At 33.5% G+C, this 25800-nt stretch overlaps 2 protein-coding genes across 3 annotated transcripts in view; one reads left to right on the plus strand and one right to left on the minus strand.

Moving 5' to 3' along the window:
- Positions 1-2915, plus strand: part of LOC116171341 (tRNA (cytosine(34)-C(5))-methyltransferase) — a 19542-nt gene extending 16627 nt beyond the window's left edge. The window contains exons 11-12 of the mRNA XM_031488123.1: positions 2389-2550; positions 2600-2915. Coding sequence (XP_031343983.1) covers positions 2389-2550; positions 2600-2691 — 254 coding nt within the window. The 3' untranslated portion in view covers positions 2692-2915. The remainder of the gene's footprint in view (positions 1-2388; positions 2551-2599) is intronic.
- On the minus strand, positions 2689-25031 carry LOC116171327 (centrosomal protein of 104 kDa). Of its 2 annotated transcripts, none has more exons than XM_031488111.1 (13): positions 24935-25031; positions 16764-16928; positions 16481-16704; positions 16220-16433; positions 15962-16173; positions 15614-15912; positions 15221-15568; positions 8500-8637; positions 7858-7989; positions 7595-7808; positions 7277-7548; positions 6981-7228; positions 2689-3554 (listed from the first exon to the last, which is right to left on the minus strand). In XM_031488111.1, exons 1-13 carry the CDS (start codon positions 24945-24947, stop codon positions 3406-3408), a joined length of 2628 nt encoding a protein of 875 aa, XP_031343971.1. In that variant the 5' UTR covers positions 24948-25031; the 3' UTR covers positions 2689-3405. The 2 variants fall into 2 exon arrangements, with proteins under 2 accessions (XP_031343971.1, XP_031343963.1); XM_031488103.1 differs by lacking the exon at positions 24935-25031 and adding an exon at positions 16982-17517.
- Positions 25032-25800: the final 769 nt, after the last annotated feature.

A 25800-nucleotide genomic window follows, 5' to 3' on the forward strand; every position in this document is an offset into this window, starting at 1 on the left:
ATTTTTTGTATATCAACTATATATGCATATTTTATGTTGTACAGCAGATTGATTACTCTTTTCAAATTTTAAATTTTTTAATTAAAAAAAACAGGTTTGCATTTCAATATAGGATTGGATAGATCGTAGTGTCACTGTCACATATAAGATTATATTTGACGAATTTTTCGTGTCTCACCAAATAAAAGAGATATTGAGGTGATTCTCATCTTAAACGCACTGTATAATTGTTTATATTTATTCTTAAAAATAAGTTTGGATATTATTTCAAAAAAAATTTTGTGGGGAGAAAGACTGTATTATTACATGTTACATTTTCAAAATTGTCCTGCAGGGCAAAAACTAATCCTAATGACAAATTTTACATTAGGTTCTTTTGGTTCGTCAAAAAGTATAGGTCAGGAATGTGAAAACAGCAAGTTTCTATCTGTAATAAATAGGGTTACCCCGCATTTACAACAAAATCCGGACATACTGTACAGGGTGTCCAATTTTTGAGACTTCATTAATCCGTAGTTGTTAGTGCTATGAAAAGAGTAATATAGGCGGCGTCATCTAACTTCTTTTTTTTAATGAAACACCTTGTAGATTTTAATCTAAAATATTCAAAAATAGTTTTGAAATCCTTTTTGGATTCTTTTGAATCGCTTGATTATTTTCTTAACATTCATTTCAAAAGAATGTTTGATTTTTTTAATTTTTTGTGTTACATTTTTTAATAGAGAATTGAATTAAAATTGAAATTAAAAATCTACAGGGTGTTCCATTGAAAAAACGAGGTTAGGTCCAATAACTTTTCTTCCTGACCCCGTATAATTATTCCGAAAACGCCAGATTATTCAACAATCATTATAAAGAAACTTTTGTATGAAATGTTTTTCTGCATTTTCAGATTAACCCAAAAACTTTTTTTGGTAGCAGTAACAATTACAGGGATACCCTATAAAAGTATTGAAAATGGGACATACTGTACCATGTGTCCTATTTTGGCTGACCCATGTTAGATAGAGAAAAGGTAAAAACTGCCTGTTTTAGATATTTTTACGTGGAATCCAGTGGCATAGTTAAAAAAAAATTTGGACCACCGTTTGTAAGGTTTAACCCAAACTTGTTATGTTTTAAATGCAACACCCTGTATATATTAAAGTTAGTGTTTTGCATTCTTGGTGGTATAAAAAAATGTTTAACTACGCCACTGGATTCTACGTAAAAATATCTAAAACAGTTTTACCTTTTCTCTATCTTGCATGGATAGTAAGATATGATAACGTTAAAAGTAGCTGAGATACACTATAGTCTCAACAAAAACAGGACACACTGTACAATGTTTCCACCTGTATAGCACCAAAGATATACCCAAAGGTGGCCAATATTGTTATGTAAAGTTTTTGATGCTAATGGATATTCCGATGCGATATTTTAAAAAAAATAAACCGTTTCGTAGATAATTCAAAAAATATTCAAATATTTTAGTAACAAAAAGACCTATCGAAAAAAGTTTCAATTAAAAGGTGCAAGATTCAATAAATTCAATGAAGAAAAAAATGGCGGTTTCTGAGATATTGACATAAACTTCCTAATTATAAATGGACGAGTGACGTAAAAATCCAATATTGCATTTTTACGTCACTCGATAGAGAAAAAATTACAAAACCAGTGATACTAAACACTTAGTATTTCATTTGGAAATCAACCTTACATTTTTGCCTCGAAGTTTACAATGTATTGCTTATGGAAATAATTCCATGGCTGATTATGATTGAAACCAAATTCGTTCGTTTATTGTTTCGCATAGTCACCATCGACACGGCCATGGAATTATTGCCATAAGAAATACATTGTAAACTTCGAGGCAAAAATGTAAGGTTGATTCCCAAATGAAATAGTAAGTGTTTAGTATCACTGGTTTTGTAATTTTTTTCTCTATCGAGTGACGTAAACATCCAATATGGCATCCATTTAAAATAAGGAAGTTGATGTCAATATCTTAGAAATCACCACTTAAAAAAAAATTTCTACATTCATTGAATTTATCCCATCGAATCTTACAACTTTTATTTGAAACTTTTTTCGATAGCTCTCTTTATTACTAAAATATTTGAACTTTTAAAAATGTTGATTTTCACCTTTTTCCAATTATCTACGAAACGACTTATTTTTGTTCAAAATATCGCATCGGAATATCCATTAGCATCAAAAACTACACAACTTTGCCAATTTAACCGAATCTGTAAGTATAAAAATAACAAATATAGCCATGCTATCCTACTCAATTTAAGACACCCTGTATATTGCAAATCTACCAAATGCAGAAATGGATTTATGGCACTAAATGTTTTTGTTAAAATCTGCAAAGGTTTAATGATAGTTCACTGTGTTACATTGCAGGTCCCGGAAGTTGTATTTTAATATACACCGAGGAGGATGGCGATAAACCATTAGTCCTGCACATAAGTGGATGGAGAGGGGTCCAGTCTCTACGTTGTTACACATCTTTACCTAGCACAGTTCATTTCCTCAGAATATTAAAGGGCGACATTTCCAAATATGGTAAAGTTACTTCTTGTATGGGAACTTATTCTAGACTTACCGTTTGTAGTTGTCAATAAATTCCAAAAGGCGAATTCGGATGAAGAAACTGAAAACGTTAACACTGAGGAATTATCAGGTGAAACATCTAAAGTCGAATGATCTGTGAGTTATTTTTATTCGTTAATTGTAACATTAATAGGCATACAAAACTACTATGTAGTTAAAAAAAGTTTAAGCTTACATTCGATTAAATCTACCATAGGTATTAGTCACACTTGTTTCTTTGGACGAATTTTGTACGAAGCCTTAGTACCTTGTGTTTTTTCAATGAAGTTGATTACAATTATGTTAACATTTTTAATAAATCGTAAATTATTTTCTTATGTGAATATTTTATTCCCCATAAAACATGTAAAATGCATCCTGGAAAGGTTTTTAGTGGATAGTGGCCAAGCATTTTTTACCACTTTTACTATTATTGTGTAACAAAGATTTTTGGCCCAGGAATTAATTACGTTAAAAATGTAAACAGTTATAAATACCTAAGTTAAGTTTTCATTTATTTCATTCGATTGCCGACGAAATAACCAACATTTTTCATTGCACCACTTTCTAATCTTTCAGATTATGCTAAGGGTAAAACAAATGTATAATTCGTATAATAACGATAAATTGCACTATGACCGTGGTTGTCAAAAACAACTACATAACAAAAAATTTAGTCAATACATAATTTAATTCTAAAATATATTCATGCACGAGTAGGCTAAAATTTCAGAATTGGTGTAACTTTCTAACTAACTAATCATGATGGTTTGGAGAAGAAGCTGTGAAACCCTACCTACCTTTAATAATTTAAAAATTTGAAATTTATTAAATTTGTATTGTTACTTGTTTATGATGTTTAACTCGCGTATTCTTCAGACACGGTTTATCGCCCATTAAATGTGTTTTCCAGGTAGATTCTTCATCTTCAATGTTGCCATGACAGAGTGGACATCTGTTATGTCCTTCAGCCAGTTCTAAAAAATAAAAGAAGATTATTTATACATGGTCTGTGGTTAAGTGCAAAACTATTTGTAACAAGTACCATTTTGAACATTTTAATTTAGAAAAACATTGTTGCCATGTTATAAAATGAGCCAGTGTAAGCTCAAATTTAATAGAAAATTAGACAAACTACATACATGGTGATGACTTGCGTGACACAGCATAGGATTTACATACAGCGTAGCCATTATGAGTAGAATATAGTATATATCTCGGTAAATAACGACTATATACAAAATTGTTCTATATAAAAGTTGTTTACCATTTTATGTCCCATAATAACGCAACATTCAGTTGTTTTTGTTTCAGAAAATTATCATTAACGTGTTACGTCATCAGAAAGAAAAAAATCCATAGCATAACGAATGAGTACATTGCTTTTTAAAAAATTCAATTGTTTTTCGTTTCTATAATAATAATAATACTCTTTATTCCGTCGACTTGTTACAGTATGGAATGCGTCTAATTCTCATTGGTTTCCAAATAAAAACAAATGAATGCTGCGTTATTATGGGAAATAAAATGTTTAACAACTTATATAGAAAAATGTTGTATACAGTCGTATTTACTGACACTACTATTTACTGGACATTGGGTCCAAGATAAGGAGGTCTATTATGGGGGTCTCTGAAACCATGCGCAATTAAAGAGTTATTATCATGCTTTAAAGAAAACCAGAAAATTCCGATTACTTCCGAAGATATGCCAGAAAAACCGAAATAGTTGATTTCTTTTTTATTTTTTTTCTGATGTTATTTGAACAGTTACAAAAAAAATAAAAATCGCTTTCTCAATGGCGCTTTTTGAGCTGTAGAAGACACCTTTGAGAGATTTTCAATACAACGTTTTGTTTCGAAGAAATCGTCATCAACTTTATTTTTTATATGACCCGTAAAAGAGGACATACTGTAGATACAACTATGTATGGCACACACAAGAAAAACAAAGGTTAGAAACTGTTGGTTTCAACCGGATGGTACACCCGCGCACAACGCCTTAATCGTGCGAGAATACCTATCGTGCATATTCTCCATTTTGGAAATTTCTCCAATATATTCTCGCACAATGAAGGCGTTGTGAGCGGGTGCACCATTCTGTTGAAAGCAACAGTTTCCAACCTTTGTTTTTCTTGTGTGTGCCGTACATCGTTGTATTTGTAATAAAAAATGGCCATATAAAAAAATAAAGTTGATGATGATTTCTCTAAAACGAAACGTTGTATTTATTGTAGAGCTCAAAAAGTGGCAATGCGAAAGTGTTTTCTTATTTTTTTGTATCTGTTCAAATAACATCAGGAAAAAAAAATTTTCTTAATCAGTGAATTACAATTTTTCTGGTAGATCTTCCGAACTAATTGAACTATGTAATTTCTAGGTTTCTTTAAAGCATGATAATATCTCTTTAATTGCGCATCTTTTCTCTAATTTGACCATTGTTGTATCTTCTATGGTTTCCAAGATCCCCATTTTATTTTGGACACAGTGTACATAATGGGCACTCTGTATTTATTTTAATATTTAGCTGTAGTGTTCAAACATTGCCCCCCCCCCTCCAAATTATTTTGGAAATACAGTATATTTCGGTTTTTGTAGAGAAAAAAATTACGAATCCATACAAATCATTCGTTCAATTTTCTTTATTTCGGAACTGGAAAAACGGTAAAAAAAAGTATTGAATTTGTAGAAAACCCTCTACAAATGTTGATTTTGACTATTTGTGTGCCGAGCACATTTTCAGAGGCTAGTATGATCTAAAATAATGTAAGAAGTAATAAATGTGTAAACAAAATACAAATATAGCAAAACGTGAGTTGACATTGCGCATGCGCAAAACCAAATTTTGAAACCGGTGTTAATTTTATATTATATTCCAAGTGCCTATGTATCACATTTTATTTAAATACCTTCATAAATACAAAAGTTTGCAATTTGGTTCATAAATGACATTGCCAATTCACGAATTCCGATCTACATTTTCACGTTTAGAGAAAAATGAACTAAAATAATCAGCCCAAGATATATCAAAACGTTAAACTTAACGTGCAGGTTGTCTGCTAAAAAACGTTATTTTGCGTTATTAGTATGGGCAAAATAATGATTTCTACGTTAGTGATATATCACAGGACTGATCACGTGGTTGCTGTATCAGTTTTTGAAAATCTGTAATCATATTATGTATATTTTATATTCCTGGTGAGATCGACTTTTTTATAAATGATAAGTACCTATACTCAGATCAATGATAGTGGTAAATGGTAATGTTATTTTTTTTGACAGTAAATTTAAAATATTCAAATTAATTAGTATGACCAGCCAGATCGTAATTTGTTTTAAGAAGTTATCTTGGTTACATAAAATTAGGCGTCTTTCAGAAGAGATTTTGTCATTTAAAATAGACATAGGGAAAAACAATACAGTGAACCTCTATGTCTACTTCTTAATAAATATCACTGTAGAATAATTCGAGGCAAATTTTCTCCATTGAACGTACCTATCTAGAAGATACCCTTAAAAAACTAAATGAAAACACCTGATTTTACCTTTCCCGTCGCCTCTCATTTCCGCCTACACCTAAGCAGCATATCTATTCGTATAAATTAAATTTTCCGTATTATCTTTTCCATTATGACATTATAACTATCCTTGTTCGTTTCAATTCAAATAATTCATACAAAAAGTTGCCGCATAAATTTAATGTGCAGTAAAAAAAAGCACGCGCGTTCGGATTCGAACACACAGAAGGATGAAACTAATTACAGTACCTAGGTTTTTGAGTATGTCCCTTTTCACTTTGTAAAATTCCTACTTTACAAAATAAAATAATGCGGACAAAATTCAGCATCCCTATACCCAATATCACATTAAAGTCAGTTTTAAGATGACCCAAATTTATACATATAATCTATCCAGGGTCTGGAAACAGTCGATTATCAGGGAAAATATACAAGATATCGAAAAAAGTTTTGAGGTTATTCTTGGCAGTAATCATTTTAGTCATACATGGATGTTCATATAGGCGTGCACACCAACAGTGCATTTTTTTAACACCCTGTAATATATTATTCGATATTCAATTCTCTCAATTTTTAGCAAAATTTGTAAAAATATTAATGTACCTAAAGTTTTTAAAATAACACTATTGCTAATTAATGACATCACGAATTTCTTTTGAAAACATAAAAGATTTGAAATATCAAATAATATAAGTACATGGTGTTCCAAAAAAAAGCACATTTTGACCAACCTTGTATAATTAAATATATTACTGCCTAGTAGACATTAAAGAACCCCCAAACCTTTTTCTATCTACACTAAATCATGCCAACTATTGTATTAATCATTGTACACACTGTTTAGTGTAGTTCTTATGTATAGGATCGAAATACCATTTTCTCTTACCAATGCATGAAGGAGAGTGCTTCTCAAAATCACTTAGCTTAACTGCCTCTGTACATTGCGAACATTGTGTGTATAACTCCTTTTGCTCGCATTCCATTATTAAATGTTCAGAGAGCGCTGAGACTTCAACCACTTGACTACACTCATTACAACGAACAAGCATCGGACAGTTTCGCCAATAATGAGAGTTCATTGATTTGTTGATAAGCAAAATTGTACTCTCCATTTCGTGGCAGAAGATGCAATGTCTACAATGACAATTAATTATCCATTCTCTAAACCGGGGCTATGTTTACCGTTCTCCTTCATCTGGTTGTGAGGTGTTACTGGGACTTGATAGTGCGCTTGCTGAGCTGGTACTTTGTTTCTCGTTACCATTTCCATTTATGTTAGATATATTTCCACCACTCACGCTTTTGGCTAAGACATATCTTTGGCATTGATCATTGTTTTCATTCGGGACATCAATCGAACTTATGGATTTATTAATGCTAGCTTTATAATCTGGCTCTGGACTTAACGAACACTGTTGAATAAGACGATTTCGTTCTAAAACTTCTTTTTTGCGCTGAAATTCGTTTGTTAACTAAAGCATTATGACTTAAACTACTTACCTGAATATCAATTTTATCAAATTCGTGAAATAGTTGTCTATACAACAGGTTCCTTCGTGTAATATCATCATCAGGTGGCAGTTGCTTTCTCACCAACCGTGGATTTACTTTGTACACTAAAACTAGAATTCGTTCTGATACTTTTCGTACAGGTTCTGCTGGATGATGTAAACCACTCAACCCAAATTCTGACAATGTTCTACATGTTAAACCGCTAGAAAAGAATTGTCGATTTCATTGTGACAAAACAGTTGTATTCTTACCTTTGTTTATCAGTTGATATTCCTTGATTAATAATTAACTGCTCCACCATTTCAGCTCTACTTAAAGCTAATCTTGGATGGGTGCTGGTATTGAGGTTTCGACTAAGGTGTGTTGGAATAATGTGTAAATCCCTATATTATAGAGAATAAAGCTTAGCAGAGAAGTGCATTGAGAACTATAGTATAAAATATGAGTAAGCAGTGCATCGTTCTTTCACGAACAAATTACATTGTACTACTTTTTCTCATGTAAACCCCGAGAAGTAGTCGCCCACTTAATAATAAAGACCAAAAATAAATATTGATATAATTTACTGTGCAGCTGTACAAAAAGCATACAGCATGTCCTGAGATGAAATTAACTATCTCTGTAATGAACCGTTTTTTTTTTTTCATTTTTCAAATAAATCATTCTTTCTAAAAAGTCCTGCTTGTTGCTTGGAGTTTTGGAACAAGCAGGACTTTTTATAAAGAGTGACTGTTTCTGGAAAAATGGAAAAAATGGTCGTCATACTGTTCTAATTGAAAAATATATAATAGAAAATATAATCAGATGGTGTGCAATCCTGTGATCGGTGACACTTTTGGGATTAATTTTGATAATACACAGCTAGAGAGAAAATTATTAAAAATATAACTTACCTGACATTTTTGCAGTCCGCCATTGTCAGAATAGTATGTACAGCCATATGATGTATCCTAGTACTTGTGTCTCCAGACTTTGTCAGCAGCTCTGGCAATAACTTGTCCACACTTCGGGCAGTTTCCGCTGGAGATACCCTGCAAGAGAGATTATAAGATGTCAGGTGAAGTAGATAGTTTTGGATGGTAAAGCAAAAAATTATTAGAATGCAAATCAATTATTAAGGAAGACGAACACTCTGTTTACTTTGGTGTTATAATCATATACACTGGGTCCAAGATAACGATGTCTATCACGGGGATCAGAGAAACCATAGAAGGTACGACGATTGTTAAATTATGAAAAAGGTAAAGAGTTATTATCGTACTGTAAAGAAAACCAGATAATTCCGATTACTTGCGAAGATATGACAGAGAAATCAAAATTTGCCGATTTGGTTTTTATTTTTTATTAATGTTATTAAAACAGATACAAATAAGCCCTGTAATTTGAGCCCTGCAAGATACCATTAAGAGATTTTCAAAACAACGTTTCGTTTCGGAGAAATCACCATCAATTTTATTTTTTCATATGGCACAAAAAAACAAAAGTTGGAAACTATTGGTATCAACAGGATGGTGCGCCCGCGCACAACGCCCTAATCATTCGAGAATACCTATCGGACCAATTTACTAACAGAAAATATGTATTCTCGCTCGATTAGGACGCTGTGCGCGGGTGCGGCATCCTGTTAAAACCAACAGTTTCCGACTTTTTTTGTGATGCCGTTCATTCTATTCGTAACACATAAATGATACTCACTTCTCTTATGGGCCATATAAATAAAGTTGATGATGACTTCTTCGAAACGAAACGTTGTATTGCAAATCTTTCAAAGGTGTCTTGTAGAACACAAAAAGTGGCAATGAGATAGTGTTTTTTATTTTTCTGTATCTACTCAAATAACATCACAAAAAAATAAAAACAAAATCGGGATCTGGTTTCCTTTACAGCGTGATTTTAACTGCGCAACTTTTCCCTAATTTTAACCATCTTTTATGGTTTCCGAGATCTCCATAAAAGACAAATGCAGAAAACCACCCGTGCACTATTAACAAAACACCATATACATCACCCTTACTCCTTTACTATACGACTTTATCTTCCTCGTTCACAAGGAGGTAAGAGGACTTACAGAACTATTGCACCAAACACAAATACCCAATTTACGACAATACTTTTGTAACAAATCACACTTCGGTCCTACACAAAACAGTAACATATGCAGACAAATCTTAAAACTTCATTTAAATATCTTAACAAATAAAAAATTGGATTGCGCAAACATCAAGGTTGGGTTGCGCATGCGCAAATTTTTTTAATTCGGCTGCACAGTTGCTTTAGCTTTAAGTAATACCAACACAGAAAACCGAAGATTCATATATTCTTTGTAACAAGAATGACTCCTTTTTTGGAGGTTTGGGCAGTTTTTGGCCCGTTAGTCTACATCGCCGAAAAACAATAGGGGCCTTTGTTATATCATTAAGATTGGGTCACTCTGTAATTGGGCGCAAGCCTGTTGAGGGCCCAGAACAAGAGAGGGATAATAAATAAACATGTGTAGGTACCAATTTTCAAAGCGATCGCATGTTTTTAAACAAAGTTATCGTGCACACGGACATATAGACAGACAGCCAGACAATATAAAATTATAAACGATCTAGAGAATCGTTAATAAACGGCAAAAGTGTAAAATTATGGTACACGAAAAAAATTGATCTTTACTACAATAACTTTCATTCCTTGGTGCAAGCCTCTAGACCATAACGAACGAAATACTTATCGAAAAAAGTAGATTAATTTTTATTATTTATTAAACACCTATAGGAGCTTAAAAAAATATTGGTCAGGTGATCGAGATCATAGTCGCGTGGTCGCCATATTTAAAAATGGCCGGCACGTTGCTAGATTTTTTGTTTAAGTATATCTTCCCACTCATTGCTTCGATTTGAATTATTTTAAGAAGGTTTTATTGATTTTTGAAGACAAATTTAAATTACTTATGTATAAGAGTTCTTGCATTGGTCCAAAACACTGCCCTCACGTTTACAAAAATCACAACACATTATTTCAAACTTTTTACAGGGACATACCATTTCTCTGAAGCACGTCTGGCAATTACATTAGTAAAATCTCAAAGGTTCTTTGGAATTAAAATACCGTCATTTCTATATGTAACCATAGTCCAACGGATTAAGTTTTTACACGGTTCTAGAGCATAGATCCATTTATCGCATTGCAAATAGCTTCATTTTATGTGAACATTGGGTGCGTTCACCAGAACCAAACATGTTTGCGCTTTGATTACGTTTGCAAACACAAACTGTTTAGGCGCAGGTGAACGATAGGGTGCGTTTGCCAGAACCAACTGTTTGCAAACCGTTTGCGCTTTTTAGATAAATACGTTTACTAAACGCGTTGCTAGTTGTTAAACTGTTTGCAAGCGGACGCCATTTTTTGAATCGCAATTTAAACTCGCTGAAAATCACAAACATGTTTGTAATTTTGTAAGGCATGCATATTTGTTTAAACCATCGGCATATAGGTTTATGCGCGAAATTGGAGTAAATTACTAGTACCTATACATCACGACCAAAAATTGGATAATTGCACATTGCACACAATGCGCTTTAAAGTTTTAAGAGATAAATCGAATAATTTAATTATGAATGAAAAAGGGAGCATTCCATGTATGCAGGCTTATTCAAATTCGAGGGCCACCATGGGGATCTCGGGAACTGTAAGAAATAGAGGTTGGCAAAGTTGAGTAGTTTTGATACTTAACAAAATGTCGTTTTGAAACTGAAAAAATTCCGACTACTTTCGGAGATATGCAGAAAAAAAATGACATTTTACAAAATCGTTTTTATTTGTTACCTAAGTTATTTAAAAAGATATTTCAAAATAAACGGCGCATAATTGTGACCACTTTTTTCCATATACAAGATGCTAGTTTTAAATTTTTAGTCTGACGTTTCGTCTCCGGTTAACCATCATCAGCTTTGTTTTTTCTTATGGAAGTCATTTTTACTTTTTGTGTCATTTGATAGAGCTTTTTCCTATCAAAAAATGGTGCTGTTAATCCGTAAAAACGCAAGAAACTGCGAACGTACACTGTCCACGACAAAGTTGCCAGACAAAAAAAGAAGATATTTTAACAGTATTACTTCAGCCTCCCTTTGACGAATGTCAAATTTGAAATACTCGACGAGTAATAACTTTGTGAATAACTGTGTGAAATCGTTCCACACCAAACTTCTCTTCGAATCTAATTAGGGTACATTATTCGTATACTAATAATTAACACAAGTATCTCTATAACCTATAAATGATACTGGCTGAGTGCTCTCGATTTCATTTGGACTTGTACTGACCCCTTCATATGCGGTTTATGAAGGCTCCAAAACGGCACGAACGATTTGCTCGTCTCCTAGTAGATTGCTGGCCATCAAACCCTGCCTTGCAACACTATAACCACAGATTATACGTCGTATATCTGTGCTATAACCAAAGAGTAACCATAGGCGCTTTCTTTCGGTGATCCAAACGCGTTTGGATTGTCAAATCACGTTCTTTTGAATTGTCATCTTATAATCATGATTGCTAAAATCGTGAACAAACTGAACATAAAAGTTTTATGATCACAAATTCCTAACCTATAAATGCAATGATATTTTTGCTCAAATGTTAGTTTAGTCAATATTTGTAACTGAAGAGGAGCATAATCGTGCAAGTACTTCCACTTGTATTTAAATTATTTTCATAATCCAAACAAAAAATATGTAATTCGAATGCAAATGTGTACTCCGTAAACTTAACCATACTTTGATTTAAATTCGCGCGTTCTTTCGTAAAACGTGATCCTAAGAATCCCGATTTTGAAATCATGATTGCGAAGTAGCCGAAAGAAAGCGCCTCATAATTGCTATAACCAAAGAATGGTTACTCATAATTGCTATAACCAAAGAATGGTTACTCTTTGCTATAACTATACGTTTTTCACCTCTACAAATCTTAACTCTTTCCTTAAAATGACTATACTTATGTGGTGAGTTTATTAAATTTATTAAATGTAACAATCTAAAAATAAAAACTTCTCATAAAGCAGGTACAATTTATGGATAAAAAATATTTACTCAAGGATCCAGTGAATATGCATTTAATACTCCAATCTTGATTTTCTATAGGACAATTCAATTCATCTCGTATAGCAGGATGTATTTAAACTGTAGAAAGGTTGCCATATTTTTATTGAAATGTACAAAAAGAATACAAAACGGTTTTCTCAAAATTCACTCAAATTAAATTTGACGTGTGGTTTCCAGGCAAATTGCGCGCTTATGACAAATGCGCATGCCCGATCAACATGTTTGTGATTTTCAGCGAGTTTGAATTATGATTAAAAAAATGGCGACCGCTTGCAAACAGTTTGACAATTAGCAATGCGTTCAGTAAATATACTTATATAAAAAGCGCAAACGGTTTGCAAACAGTTAGTTCTGGTGAACGCACCCAATGTGTTATAATTTAGTATTTTTGCTCTTATTTATATCCTTACGGCATTTCTTTCACATAGTTCTTGGTTTTGCCGACGGAGGTCGTGCAGTTTTCTTTAATTTCTTTCGGTGCACGCACTTCTTTTTACAAAGACGAGATTCGATCATTACTTGCAGTAGATTACACGCCATTACAGTTACTCGACAATTTTTGTCAGCCTTTTTGGGATGTTTATTGATGCTGTACAAGTTTAGTGAATTTTTCTCTTGTTATTTTGCTTTCGACACTTCGATGACACCTTCTAAGGCCGTTTTCGGTATGTTGACAAAAATTACGCATTTACCTATTAATTTTGAATAATCATTTTTAGGCTTCTTACTTCTGGCTTACTTTTATCCTCATTCCCTACCGGATGGTGCTTTCTACACCGATATTCTTTAGTAGAAACCACAGAATTAAGGATTTTCTCAATATTGCGCAAGGACGATTCATTTGGGGAGGTCCACCAGTCATCTTATCAATTGAAGAACGCCATAGATGAGTTTCTACCTTACAGATACAAATTAGATTACTGGGTAATTTAATGAAATTAATCATAACAATATTGTAATTACAACAAAATCAACAAGCTTTCGCCAAGTGCTTTATTAAAACACTTAATGTATCTTAAAAACTTGGATTTACCAAATAATTCCTTCAAAAAATCAGTAAAACTAGTTAATATTAAACCATTGTATGAGGATATACCTTAGACCATATAGGACATGGACTGCTATTAGCCCTATACTTTCAATACAAAATGGATGATCACGGATAGAGGGCACTGTAGTCGTGGGTATGTGAATCTCAGGGTAAACTAAAGTCGTGTAAACACCACTCAGATCGCGCAAAGAGTAGCTTTTATAGTAACTGCGTAGTACGGGAAGCTTTAAATACTCTTGATTATCTTCTATCCGTCCACAAATAAGAATAGATTTGCTTTTTTGGCATATCTAGGCGGTTAATTAAGTGACGTTTGTTAATTTATAGGTTGACAGCTACGTTGACAGTCTCAAATCGTGTCCAAGCGGACGACTTCGGATAGACTCGTTTTACCCTGAAACTCACATACCCAGGCGATCTCTTTGACCATATTTTAGTTACAATTAGCAGTCCATGTACTATATGGTCTAAGGGATATACACTTAAACGACAAATCTAGCCACGTGGGGGCAATTTTTAAATATGACGACCAAATGACCATGATTTAGTTTAGACTATGTGACCAAATTTTTTTAATACTCCCATAGATGCTTAACAAATCCCCCAACCAAACTTAGGGCCCGTATAACTGCACACGTGACATGGGCTAGCTCCTAGACTATGAGTGAGTTTTTGAAAAGTAAATACTCTTTCATAGATATATTACTAATAAACAGTGGCGGATTGACATATATAGGCACACTAGGCACCTGCCTAGGGGGGGCATTTTTTCCATTATATTTATTTTAGGTAACATTTTAAGTTTTAAAATAAGTCCCCTAACAAGTTATAAATTACAAAAATCTTTAATTAAAATTATGAAATAAATTGGAATTGGTAGATAGTTTAAAGTTTAAACAAACTGTAACTGTAAAACGATCATCGACAATGCAAGTTTTGACATGTGTGAAAACTTAATCTTAGGACGTATACTGTATTTCTTTTCATATTAGTTTTAAAAATTTCAAATTATAATTTGATTTTTATTAGTATCTTAAAATTTATTGCAATTTAAAGATTATTTTGGGGCGCATATCTTTCGGTGTGCCTAGGAGCGCAAAAAAGGAGGCAACATTTGTACACGTACATAAGGAAAAGTAAACTAGCTAATAAATGAAATCTATCTATAATTTAAAAGGAAAGCTGTAAGTTTTAATAGAAAACTGTAAATACTAAAAGAAAGCTATGTGACTAATGAAAACTATAAAAATTAAAAGGAAACTGTAATTTTGGAAAGAAAACTGTAAATAACAAATGGAAACTAAGCGTTAAAAAAAATGCCATTTATAAAGCAAACTGATGTCTCCAATAAGATCTGTGTAACAGATATGAAGCAATTTCCAACAGAGATTTGAAAATCGGAAACTAAAAGCACAAGTAAAATTGCGATCACATTTAATATACAAAGTAGAACTGAGTATAATGTAATAAATAAATACTCACCTTCCGGGTACAAACTGAACAAAGTACAATCGGATAACCTCATTTGCTAGACTGTACACCGAAAACACTTTGTCCCTTAATGCTCGATGTAGGAGAAATATTGCGGCTCTCCCCGTTTTATTCGCAGTATGCATCCTATTAGCATTGTAAGTTAATAACTCCTCTTTCAATCGATTCAACCCCTCCTCTTTATCCAAATAGTGTTTAGAGTAAAATTTCTCGACCAAATCATTTGCAAACACCAGTATGGGAAGTGCCGCTTGTTTTCGTTCTCTTTCAGTTAATTTGGATGTTGTCTTAGTCTCGCATTCCATCTGGCATTCACGTAGGAATTCGTTAGTCTGCGAACTGAATACTAATTGTTATCGGCAGACTGGAGGCATTTGTACTTACTGTCTTAAGGTGGGTAACGGTTTCTCTTCATATTGTTCGTAGCTTGTTTTAGTAATCGCTCCCGCTGATTTGTTACGCCGTCTTAAGGAGCCCCTCGTCTGTATATTGGTCGGGCTTCCAGTACAGGGCGAGCCTGTTTTCGGACTTGGATGTCTCGGATTGTGTATAGGTGAAACTGATCCTTGGCTTAAGCAGGTCACGCTAGGGGAAGGTATTCGTTTATCTGCTTTGCTTGTAGGTGACATCACATTCCTATGTGACGAATCTTCATCTACACATTCGTCGTTTTGTAAGCACACCTAGTGTCTATAAGTAGTAGTTGTAAATTGCACAATTCCTAGTACTTACACCGTTTGCTTCCAGCAATTGTTCTACAAATAAATTTGCATAGGCTTCCTGTCGAAACTCCTCCATTTGTTTCTTTTTGTGTCTGGCTCTTTCGTAATCCTCCATTTCAATCGCGTGTCTTTTTTCCAAATCATACTTCCCTAGGCGTTCTCCAACTATTCGAAGCCTTTCTATAGTTTGCTTAAGTTTTCTGGCATACTCGTACCGTTCACCTTAGATTATGAGACTTGAGTGCAACGAAATTTTGATCGTACCTACCTAATACTGCTAAATGTTTTTTCAGTTCCATTTCTCTAATTGTATTTGCTACACCCACATCCACATACATTTCAAAGGCCAAATCGTCATAAGGAGATACATATTCTGGATCACTTATTAAGGCATTTAATTTATCTGCGATGCTTTCATTTTCAATGGACCGTTTCCTTGCTTCAAGTTCATTACCCAACACATTTACAGCTATTACACTTACCTAAAAATGCGTATCAAAAAGACATAACTGATACGAGACTTACCTACCTGGTTATTCACATTATATGCATTCGTGTGGTTTTTACCTAACTTTAATTTTAAAAATGTAGCAACACAAGGTGGTACACTGACAGATTTCAATTCTCTACTCTTAAACATGGAACTTTGGTTGTCAGATAATGTAATATATCCTATATAATCCCAGTTTATATTTACAACATCTTCTATAGTATTTGTGTCTTGGTTGCTTGCAAATAATTCTATTTTGGAAGCTACATTTACCAATACAATAGATCAGTTTCATATACCTATTCAAATGGTAGGTACTTACGAATTAAATATTGATGCGCTAAGACTTGAACTTTTGTCAACAAACACTGTTTTTCTAATTGTAGCATAATTTCTTGAGGAAAATCGCAATTCTTTGCTGACTGCCATCCTTTTACTACCGGACTATGATTGTTTAACTCGCTTGACTTAAATTTAGGATCTTCACCTTAAAATGCAATCTTCCCATAAACTAAATACTGCTAATGATTAATTATTTACCTGTGGCATGTATTACGCTGAATTTAATTTTTTTGGGCATATTAGAAATTCATTTTGTCTAAATGCGTTAATTAATATTTCATTCTCTTTATTTTTTAAGTTAATTAAAGTTATTAATGTATCGCAAATACTATTGATGCCCTTACAGTAATATTTGTGCATCATTTGAAAAGCTTTTTCATTCTTACGTTTTCAAGAGTATTGATTTTCTTCTATTTCATCTTCTCTTTCATACTACCTACATATTTTCAGAATGAATAGTATGTAACTAAACTCAATCTCTGCTTATACCTATATATGTATACTGATACTTTATTGTTATTAACAAATAGAATATGTATCTACATTAAAATTAACAACTAAAGTTTTAGGTGTATAGGTACAATTTCCCAAACAATTTCCTATATTTGTGATTTTGTTTCAACAGTAGCTTTCTACTGGATTCTACCGATTCTACGTATAAATACGTAAAATAGTCAGTTTTTACCTTTTTAGCGCATTTTTGCAAATTTTTTTTGGTAAAAAGTAGCTTTTAATCTCATTTTGGCTGGCTGGCTGGCTGGCAGTAAATGCGCGCCCGTAGAAAAATGCTTGTAAAATGACAAGGAGTGTACATGTAACTATCGGGACTGTGTAATTTTGTTCTGCCAAAATTTGACACCGCCCGTTGCAATGCAGCCAAACTTAAGGGAAATATTCGATTAATTTTGATGCTCGAGGGGGGCTCGGGATTTTTGTTCTGCCAAATTTGTCACCGCACCGTTGCTATGCAACCAAACTTTCGGGAAATATTCGATAATTTTGAAGCTCGAGGGGTATTTGGCTAGATTATTTTTCACATTTAACAGTCGACCAATGAAAACGCCGTATTCAAAGCTACTGGAGAGAATTATTTCGGATATTTTTCGGATATACCCCTGCTTGTTGCTAGACAGCGAAAATATTTTTGAAACAAATAGCAACCCATGTCTATAAAGACATTTGTTTAACAACGCTTAGTAATCGTAATTTTGACGTTTGTAAGTTAATACAAGTTTAGTGCAACATTTTCTCTAAAATGAGTCGTTTCGGTGTAGAATCGCTACAAAATATACAAGAAAAAACTAAGGAAAATGTGCCGTTAAACACCATTAAAACCAAAAACATGGTTTGGAAACAGTTTTCTTCCTTTTGCGCCGACAGGAATATTGAATTAATGGAAACCACTTCAAATGAACAACTCGCTAATATTTTAACAGATTGGGCTTTCAACATGCGAAAATCGAACGGAGAAAATTATAAAGAAAATGTGGTGAAAACTATGTGGAACCAGACTGCAAAAATGATACAAGACAAGTACTTCAACGAATTCAACAGAGAGATTGACCCATTCAAAAACCCAACTTTTAAAGTAGCTAGGGATGCGAGAAATGCGAAAAGGCGCACACTTCAGGTCGATCCAACCAAACGTACCACCAGTTCAACGGCTTTGGACAAAAAAGACATAATAGCTATGATGAACGTCTGGAACGAAAATACACCAGAGGGATTGCAACGAAAACTATTTATTATCATTTCCGTGGAATTGGCTTGAAGGGGTAATGAAGGACTAACGGCACTCGTGCATCACTTTAAGGAGGAATTGGGAAACGATGGTATTTATACTGGTAGAATTGAATACAATCCTGTGTTCACAAAGACAACACAAGGTGGAGAACGGAAGTGCGCAAATAGTAAGTGGCTAATTGCAAATGAAGAGGCTCTCGATTACTGTCCGGTAAGGTTGTTAAAGTTATTGTCTTTTCGAGATAAAAATATAAAGACGGACCGTTTATTTTTAACTGTAAACCCCAATTGGAGAGATTAGCAAGGTGTTGGCTGGTACAAAGACGTTCCTGTAGGAAAAAATGTTATGGGAAAATGGATGAACGATTCTGCAAAACGCGCTGGGCTTAACACTACCGACAAGAAAATAACGAACCACTCGAGCAGGGCCACTGCTGTATCCACACTTGCAAAATCTGGAGTTGGGGAGCAGCAAATTATTAAAATTACCGGGCACTCCAATGTCAATTCAATAAAACCATACTTGCAGCTAGATAAGGAGCACCATGAACAAATATTAATGAAAATGCGGCAAGATCCTACATCTACAGTTGAAATGAATTCGGCTACCTCCACAAGCTATAATGCCCCTAAAACAAACAATAATGTCTACAACAACTCTACCTTCAATTGTACTAATTAATTGTATGCAATCTGCAGTTTTGTAATTGTGTAATGTAAATAACTTAATGATTATTGGTGATAAATTATTAAATTTCAAATAAAAAATCTTGAAACTAAGACAAGAATTGGTGAAGTGGTTTACTTTCCAAATTTGAAAAATAATCAAGAGTATAACAAAAACCGAGACAAAGATAAATTTATAGGTATCTGAGAATTCCAACAGTTTTTCTGGTTACGGTAGGTTTGAGGCAAAGTATAAAATTACAACGGTCGAAAAATTTAAACCGGTTAGCTACCCCCCTACAAGGGTTCCATTTGCTATAAAAATGCTGTGAGAGATGAACTCGATAGACTTGTGGGTACAGAGGAAGGCTATCGTGAAGGTTGAAGAGATAGACCCGCAAGCTAGCATAAACCAAATGGTTATCGTGGAAAAGAGTAACGGTAAGTTTGGCATTTATGGATTCACTGTTTTACCGTATGGACTCTCTAATTCCCAAGACTTGTTCCAAGAACAGATCGAAAGTAAGTTTGGTGACTTGGAAAATGTGCAGCTGCTCCATGATGATATGATAATCATGGGAATAGACAAAGAGGAACATGACAGGGCAGTCGAACAAGTGATAAGAAGAGCAAAAGAAATGGGCGCTAAATTTAACAAAGAAAAATTCCAGTACTGCCAAAAGCAAGTCAAATTTATGGGACAAGCTTTTTCAGAGAAGGGCATGGAAATAGATCCAGAGAGGATCGAGTCTCTTCGCAAATTACAAAGCCCAAAAGACAAAACTGAACTGCAGAGAATTATAGGTAGTTTCAATTATGTTAGTAGGTAAGTACCTACATTCCAAATAGGTATGGCCGATCACATTAAACCTCTTTGTCAACTGTTAAAATCTAATGCTGACTTCAAGTGGCTTCCTTTACAACAACAATATTTCGAAAAGTTAAAAGTGATAATTACTAAATCCCCAGCACTACTACCATTTGATCCTATAAAAAGAAAACAATCTTACAATGTGATGCTTCTAAAAATGGGATAAGACATCAAACTCTGTCATTAATGCTTTTCAAGATGTATTCACCAAGTTTGGATACCCACAAGGCACAAATTTTAATAGCTGACAACTACCTACCTTTTATATCCCAGAAATGTCTAAATTATTATCGTGGAAAGGATACCACTGTAGCATGTACTCCCGAATGGCCTTGTAGAAAAAGCGGTCAACATTTCAAAACAGATTTTACGGAAAAGCGTAGAAACAAACACTGATTTTCGAGAGAGGCAATGGAATACAACAATACAGAGATAATCTCTCTTCAAGCCTCTCCAGTTCAAATTCTCCAAAGCAGATCACTAAGAACTCGGCTACCAACAATCGGCAAAAATTTGGAACTTCAGATAAAAAATAACGTGTACGATATCTTGTGTAAGCAACAAAAACAAATTAAAATTCACTATGACAAAACTGCAAGGAGAAATGCAACCGATTTTAAAACGGGGGATAAAGTAGTAATTAAAAATAGCAAAGACATAATTTGGCACAAAGCGATAGTTATAGAAAAAGCCAAAGAGCCTAGATCATATGGGGCATAAAAAAGAACACAATAACAAAATAGTAAGACGAAATTCAAACCAAATGAAACCATCGATTACAAAATCTTGTACAAATGATCATGTTTTAGATCCTGAATTCTATCCTGACCTAGTTTATAAGAAAGACACCAACAATGACATTTTTAACAAACCCAGTAGTTCAAGAGTTGAGCATAATCCTAGCAGTTGATCATGATAGTTATAAGCCTAAGAGTGTTTAAGTCAAAAAGTGACTTCAAAGAAACCATCTCGGAAACCATACAATCTCGAGACCAAACCACCCAATATTTCAAAATCAGGTCGTGTAATAAAAACTCACCATAAATTAAATCTTTGAGGAGAAGGTGTTTGGTATTACCACCATACCATGTTGCAATCATGTGTAATCGCCTAGCATAAGTTAATAGTAAGGGAAGTGACAGATGTAATAGATATCGTCTCAGAGTAAGATGTAAGATCTTTATTTCTTACTCTGAGGATATCGTCACTTGCAGATGTGTTCCACACTGACTCCCTATACTGCGCAAACGCAAGCGCGCTAAAATTTGAATTTGCTTTAACGTGCCACCGTTTGTTTTGTTTATAATACCTGTTCCTGCTGACCAAATGTCGCTGTATTTTCGGAAAGAATATGTTCTTCTTCTCGAATTAAAGCCTTCGGTCACTACTGTGAATTCCAGTTGTAGTGTACTTAACCCCCAGGTTCTACGCTAACTTCACACTACAAGAACACGGAAATAAAATAAACCCGGCAACGTTTTAAAAAAATGGCCACCCGAATGACTATTCCCTCTAAAACTAAACAAGTACCCGCTTAAATTTGAAAAGTGGCACGTGATAAAACATCTAAGGCAGGGCCTCCTTACGTTAGTTGTAGACAACGCTTTGACCTGAAGCACAGTAGGGAAGGAATTTTAAATAAAACACTGAAATTGTGAGAAGTTTGTTTAATAATGATCGTAATTATTATGATTGTGAAAACCCGGAAATTTAGTTGATGTACATTAATATAAACAAAACAAACAAAGCCAAAAGGTGTCGTACTCTCGCAAAAGTCACTGCCAAGGATAAAAAGAGTACGACGTAAGAAAAACCTTGCAGTTTGATTAAAACAGTCCAAAAGTTAATTAACAAAATATTTTGTAAAAGTTTAAGCAGTAGTTAACAAAGATAGTAAATGCATATACACAAGGATGGTTACACTCAAGGTTAAAAGCAAGTTTTTGGGGACAATGGGTCAGGTAGAAGCAGGTACCAAGATTCTGAGAAAGGGTTAAAAGTACAGGATGTGACTCATCTTTGGTGCAATAAAGTCCTTTTGTTGAAAGCAAGATGGAAAACTACATGGCCTTGTAGGCAAATTTGACTAAAAACAAAATATGTGGAAATTATTGAATCGCCACTCATTTATCACACATAGATTCTAAACTGAAGAGCTTTGATTAGCGTAATCTCGCTCCTGCAAGATGGGTAGTCCGCCCCTGGTTTCGGGGTTTCGAACCTACAGTTGGATGTCGAAGACAGTGCACGGAATTAGGTGCCCTAACACATAAATATAGACTACAGTTTCTTTTTCCACCTTCCCGAGACTGCTTCATTCACGGAGAAAATTGTTAGTAACAAACAACAAGTCAGTACATACATCAAACGAATCAGCAATTTCCACATAAGTATTAAAATAAAATGAAAACTTATATGAATGTAACTTCAAGGACAAGACCAAGTAATCAACATCAATAAACATAAATTAAGCAAACATTACACCAAAAATGTAAACAATTAAAAACAATAGCATAACGGTATCACACATATGATTGCATTGCGGTTAAACAAAGTAAATTTCAAAAACAGAGATTCAAACACACAACAAATATAAAATGCGGCATACAAAACACAAATACGATATAAAGAAATGCAAAAATTACTACCTGCATTAAATAACACAAAATAACAACAAACATTTATGGAGCGAAACGTTCACTACCTCCATTCAAGACCAGATGCCAAACGTAACTCTCGTTCGTGCTTTCTAGGTGGCGCAGGCAACTTTTTTTCCCACCTAGAAATTGCATGGTTGCCAACTCTCAAAAATGTATGTATCGTCGTAAGCTGTATATATAGGGTGGAACCTTTCAGTACTAATCATAAATCTTTGAATTTTATGTCACAATTTGTTATTATACATTTTGCATTATTGATACACCTGCTCCAAACGTTTGTTTTCAGATGTAAAAATGTTTGTTTGTTATACCAAAGAGTACATCTCCATTAGTTGTGAATCTCAAATAAAAGTAAAACTAGAGCCGAATCAAAAAATTTGTTTTGCGCATGCGCAGTCGTTTTTTTATTTGTTAAGATATTTAGATAAAATTTTGTATGTAGGCACCTCGAATAAAAGTAAAACTAGTACCGAATCAAAAGTTCGTTTTACAAGCCATGCTGATATGGTAGGAAAGAGTCAACCCCTTAAGGTGTATTGTAAAAATAATGTATGTGTGAAGATCTCGAGGATCGTTCGGTATTCAGTTGTATCGGATTTTTAAGTAAGTATTTATTGATTGCCTTGTATGACTCCAATAAACGTTTCTTCCCCGTTATCGAAATCGGTTATAATTATAGACCTGTTATTGGGAATGTCAAAACATATTGTGATAATATTGGAAAGCGGAATGTTGGAGGTATTCACAAAGAGCGATTAGTATGCCTAGACAAAGTATATATATAAGTGTTTAACAGGTTACGTTTTTCAATATAAATTTAATTGCGTTTTTACTCCTATTTGGAAGAAATTTTGTATGTAAATTCATATTATATTTGGCGAACTAATTTTAGAATGGAATGTGAGATAAGGCGTAGAATTTTAATACTGCGAAGAAGTGTAATATGTAACCGAACAAGTAATGCGCATTGTTATAGATTTTCCGAGTTTGTCAGTTTAAACAGATTGCGTCGAAAATCAATTAGCATATGCTGTTTTCCTGATTTCCCTTTATCACCATCGCTACGTGAGGTTTATTTCTGACTAAAAAGGTCAACGGTTTGAGATATTTTCAGCCAGGTGCACAGACGGTAGGAAACCAACACCTAAAAGTCGACACGAAGAGATTAATTCCATCCGACGGTACCGAAGTTCAATGAATACAAGGTATTGACTTCATCTTTTTTTAGTATTTCCGTTATATATTGGGGATTTAAATTAAACTATAATCGTGTATATTTTCGTGCGTATATTTAACCCCCTGTTAAAAAATTTAAATTGGAATGGAATTTATATTTGTTTGCTTGAAATTGATCATGTTAATTAAATTCAAGTAGGTATCTGGCCAGCAGAGATTTTTTTTAGCTAAATTAGGACTTGTCTTTTTAGATTGTAGAAGATGGTAGGAATTTGTTTGGTGTTTACTAACCAATGTATTCTATTTTGAGATAATCTTTTGTAATTTTCATGACAGATATAGCTTTATACAAAGGGAGTAAACAATTTGTTTTCACTATTATAGCGTCTGATGACATGATTATTAACCTTTAGCCCACCTTGCAAAGTAGGCGTTCTTGGCTGTTGTTTAAAGTGGTTAATAATGTGGTCATATTAAACTAGTAGTTAATAATGAGAACTGTTACGCTGTCAATTTTAGAAATTACACGCCGAAATTTTGCTCAATAAACGTTTAGAGAAGTTCTCTAAAATGGATAATTGCCACCATTCGTCATTTTCAGAAAAATTATTGCATACTTACTTAAAATTATTACATTTCGAAAAAATTCTAACGAAATTACTCATTGAAAATTTCTCAATGACAGAACAAAATACGGCTTGCTTGACTTTTACTTCCACCATTGAATTGGCCACATAGTACTACTACTACACATAGTAGTGGATAGTTTTTTTATTTTCAATGACGTAACACGTTAGCAACCGTGTAGAAGAAGCATTTTGTGATAGATTATGCTACTGCTTTACAGTTAATGGTGAACATTTTGAACATTCATTGCGATGAAAACCATTGTACTGCTAATTTCGATTTGTCTTCAAGGTTTAATAAGAACCGTACACGTTCATTTGTTTTATTTTGATGTAGGATATCTGGATTAATGTTATTTATCTAATTATGATAAATTAAAAAAAAAATTTCTTGAACAAAGGTACTTACATGTTCTTATCATCGAAAAGGGAAAAAAGTCGCCATCAAATGAGCCAAATGAAAAGGTGCACTGCCATTTAAAAAAATTCGTTACTCATTTGTTTTTGTTTTGTTTTCTGAAATAAAAACAACTGAATACTGCCTTATTATGGGAAATAAAATGTTAAACAACTTTCATATAGAAAAATTTTGTATACCTACAGTCGATATTTACAGAGATATATATTATATATTCCATACATAATGGGCACCGTGTATACTGTATAATAATACTTCATGGCTGACTTTAATTATAATAATTTCCCAAACGGCAAGTAATAGTAGCATATCAACCATTTTAATTGTTTAATAACTCAAAAATGGTTTAAGGTAGAGGTAGAGGTATCGTGTGGTATATCTTTGAATTCAGAAAAATATGGACATTACGAAAATAAAATAAAATACAGGGTGTTCTATATAAAACATATATCTATATTATTTTGTTATCGCTTAGCTATCCATGGTGAGTTACTGTATTTTTTGGTATATAGTAAGATGACTCGTTGTCATTCCTACAACTTTTATATTTAATCTATCTATCTCAGTATCAATGTACTTTCATTCATGGTCAACACCCACTACTACCAAAATAAATCATCTTTGCATTGCATTAATAAATTAATAAATGATCAGATATAGCTGTTTTAATTCTAATTTCTTAGACTTTTCTCACTGGCTTGAGTAAGTTGAAAATTGGGCGCTTAAATAGGCGTCCGCTATAATAGTCAAAATTCACAATCAGTCACAATGTTATTTTAAAAGTAACACCTGTATATCTTTGCGTCAATTTTTTACCTTCTTTTTTCCGATTACATTGATGTATCATAACCCATTTA

This window comes from Photinus pyralis, unplaced genomic scaffold (genome assembly GCF_008802855.1).
Source record: "Photinus pyralis isolate 1611_PpyrPB1 unplaced genomic scaffold, Ppyr1.3 Ppyr1.4_LG1, whole genome shotgun sequence".
Taxonomy (NCBI): domain Eukaryota; kingdom Metazoa; phylum Arthropoda; class Insecta; order Coleoptera; family Lampyridae; genus Photinus; species Photinus pyralis.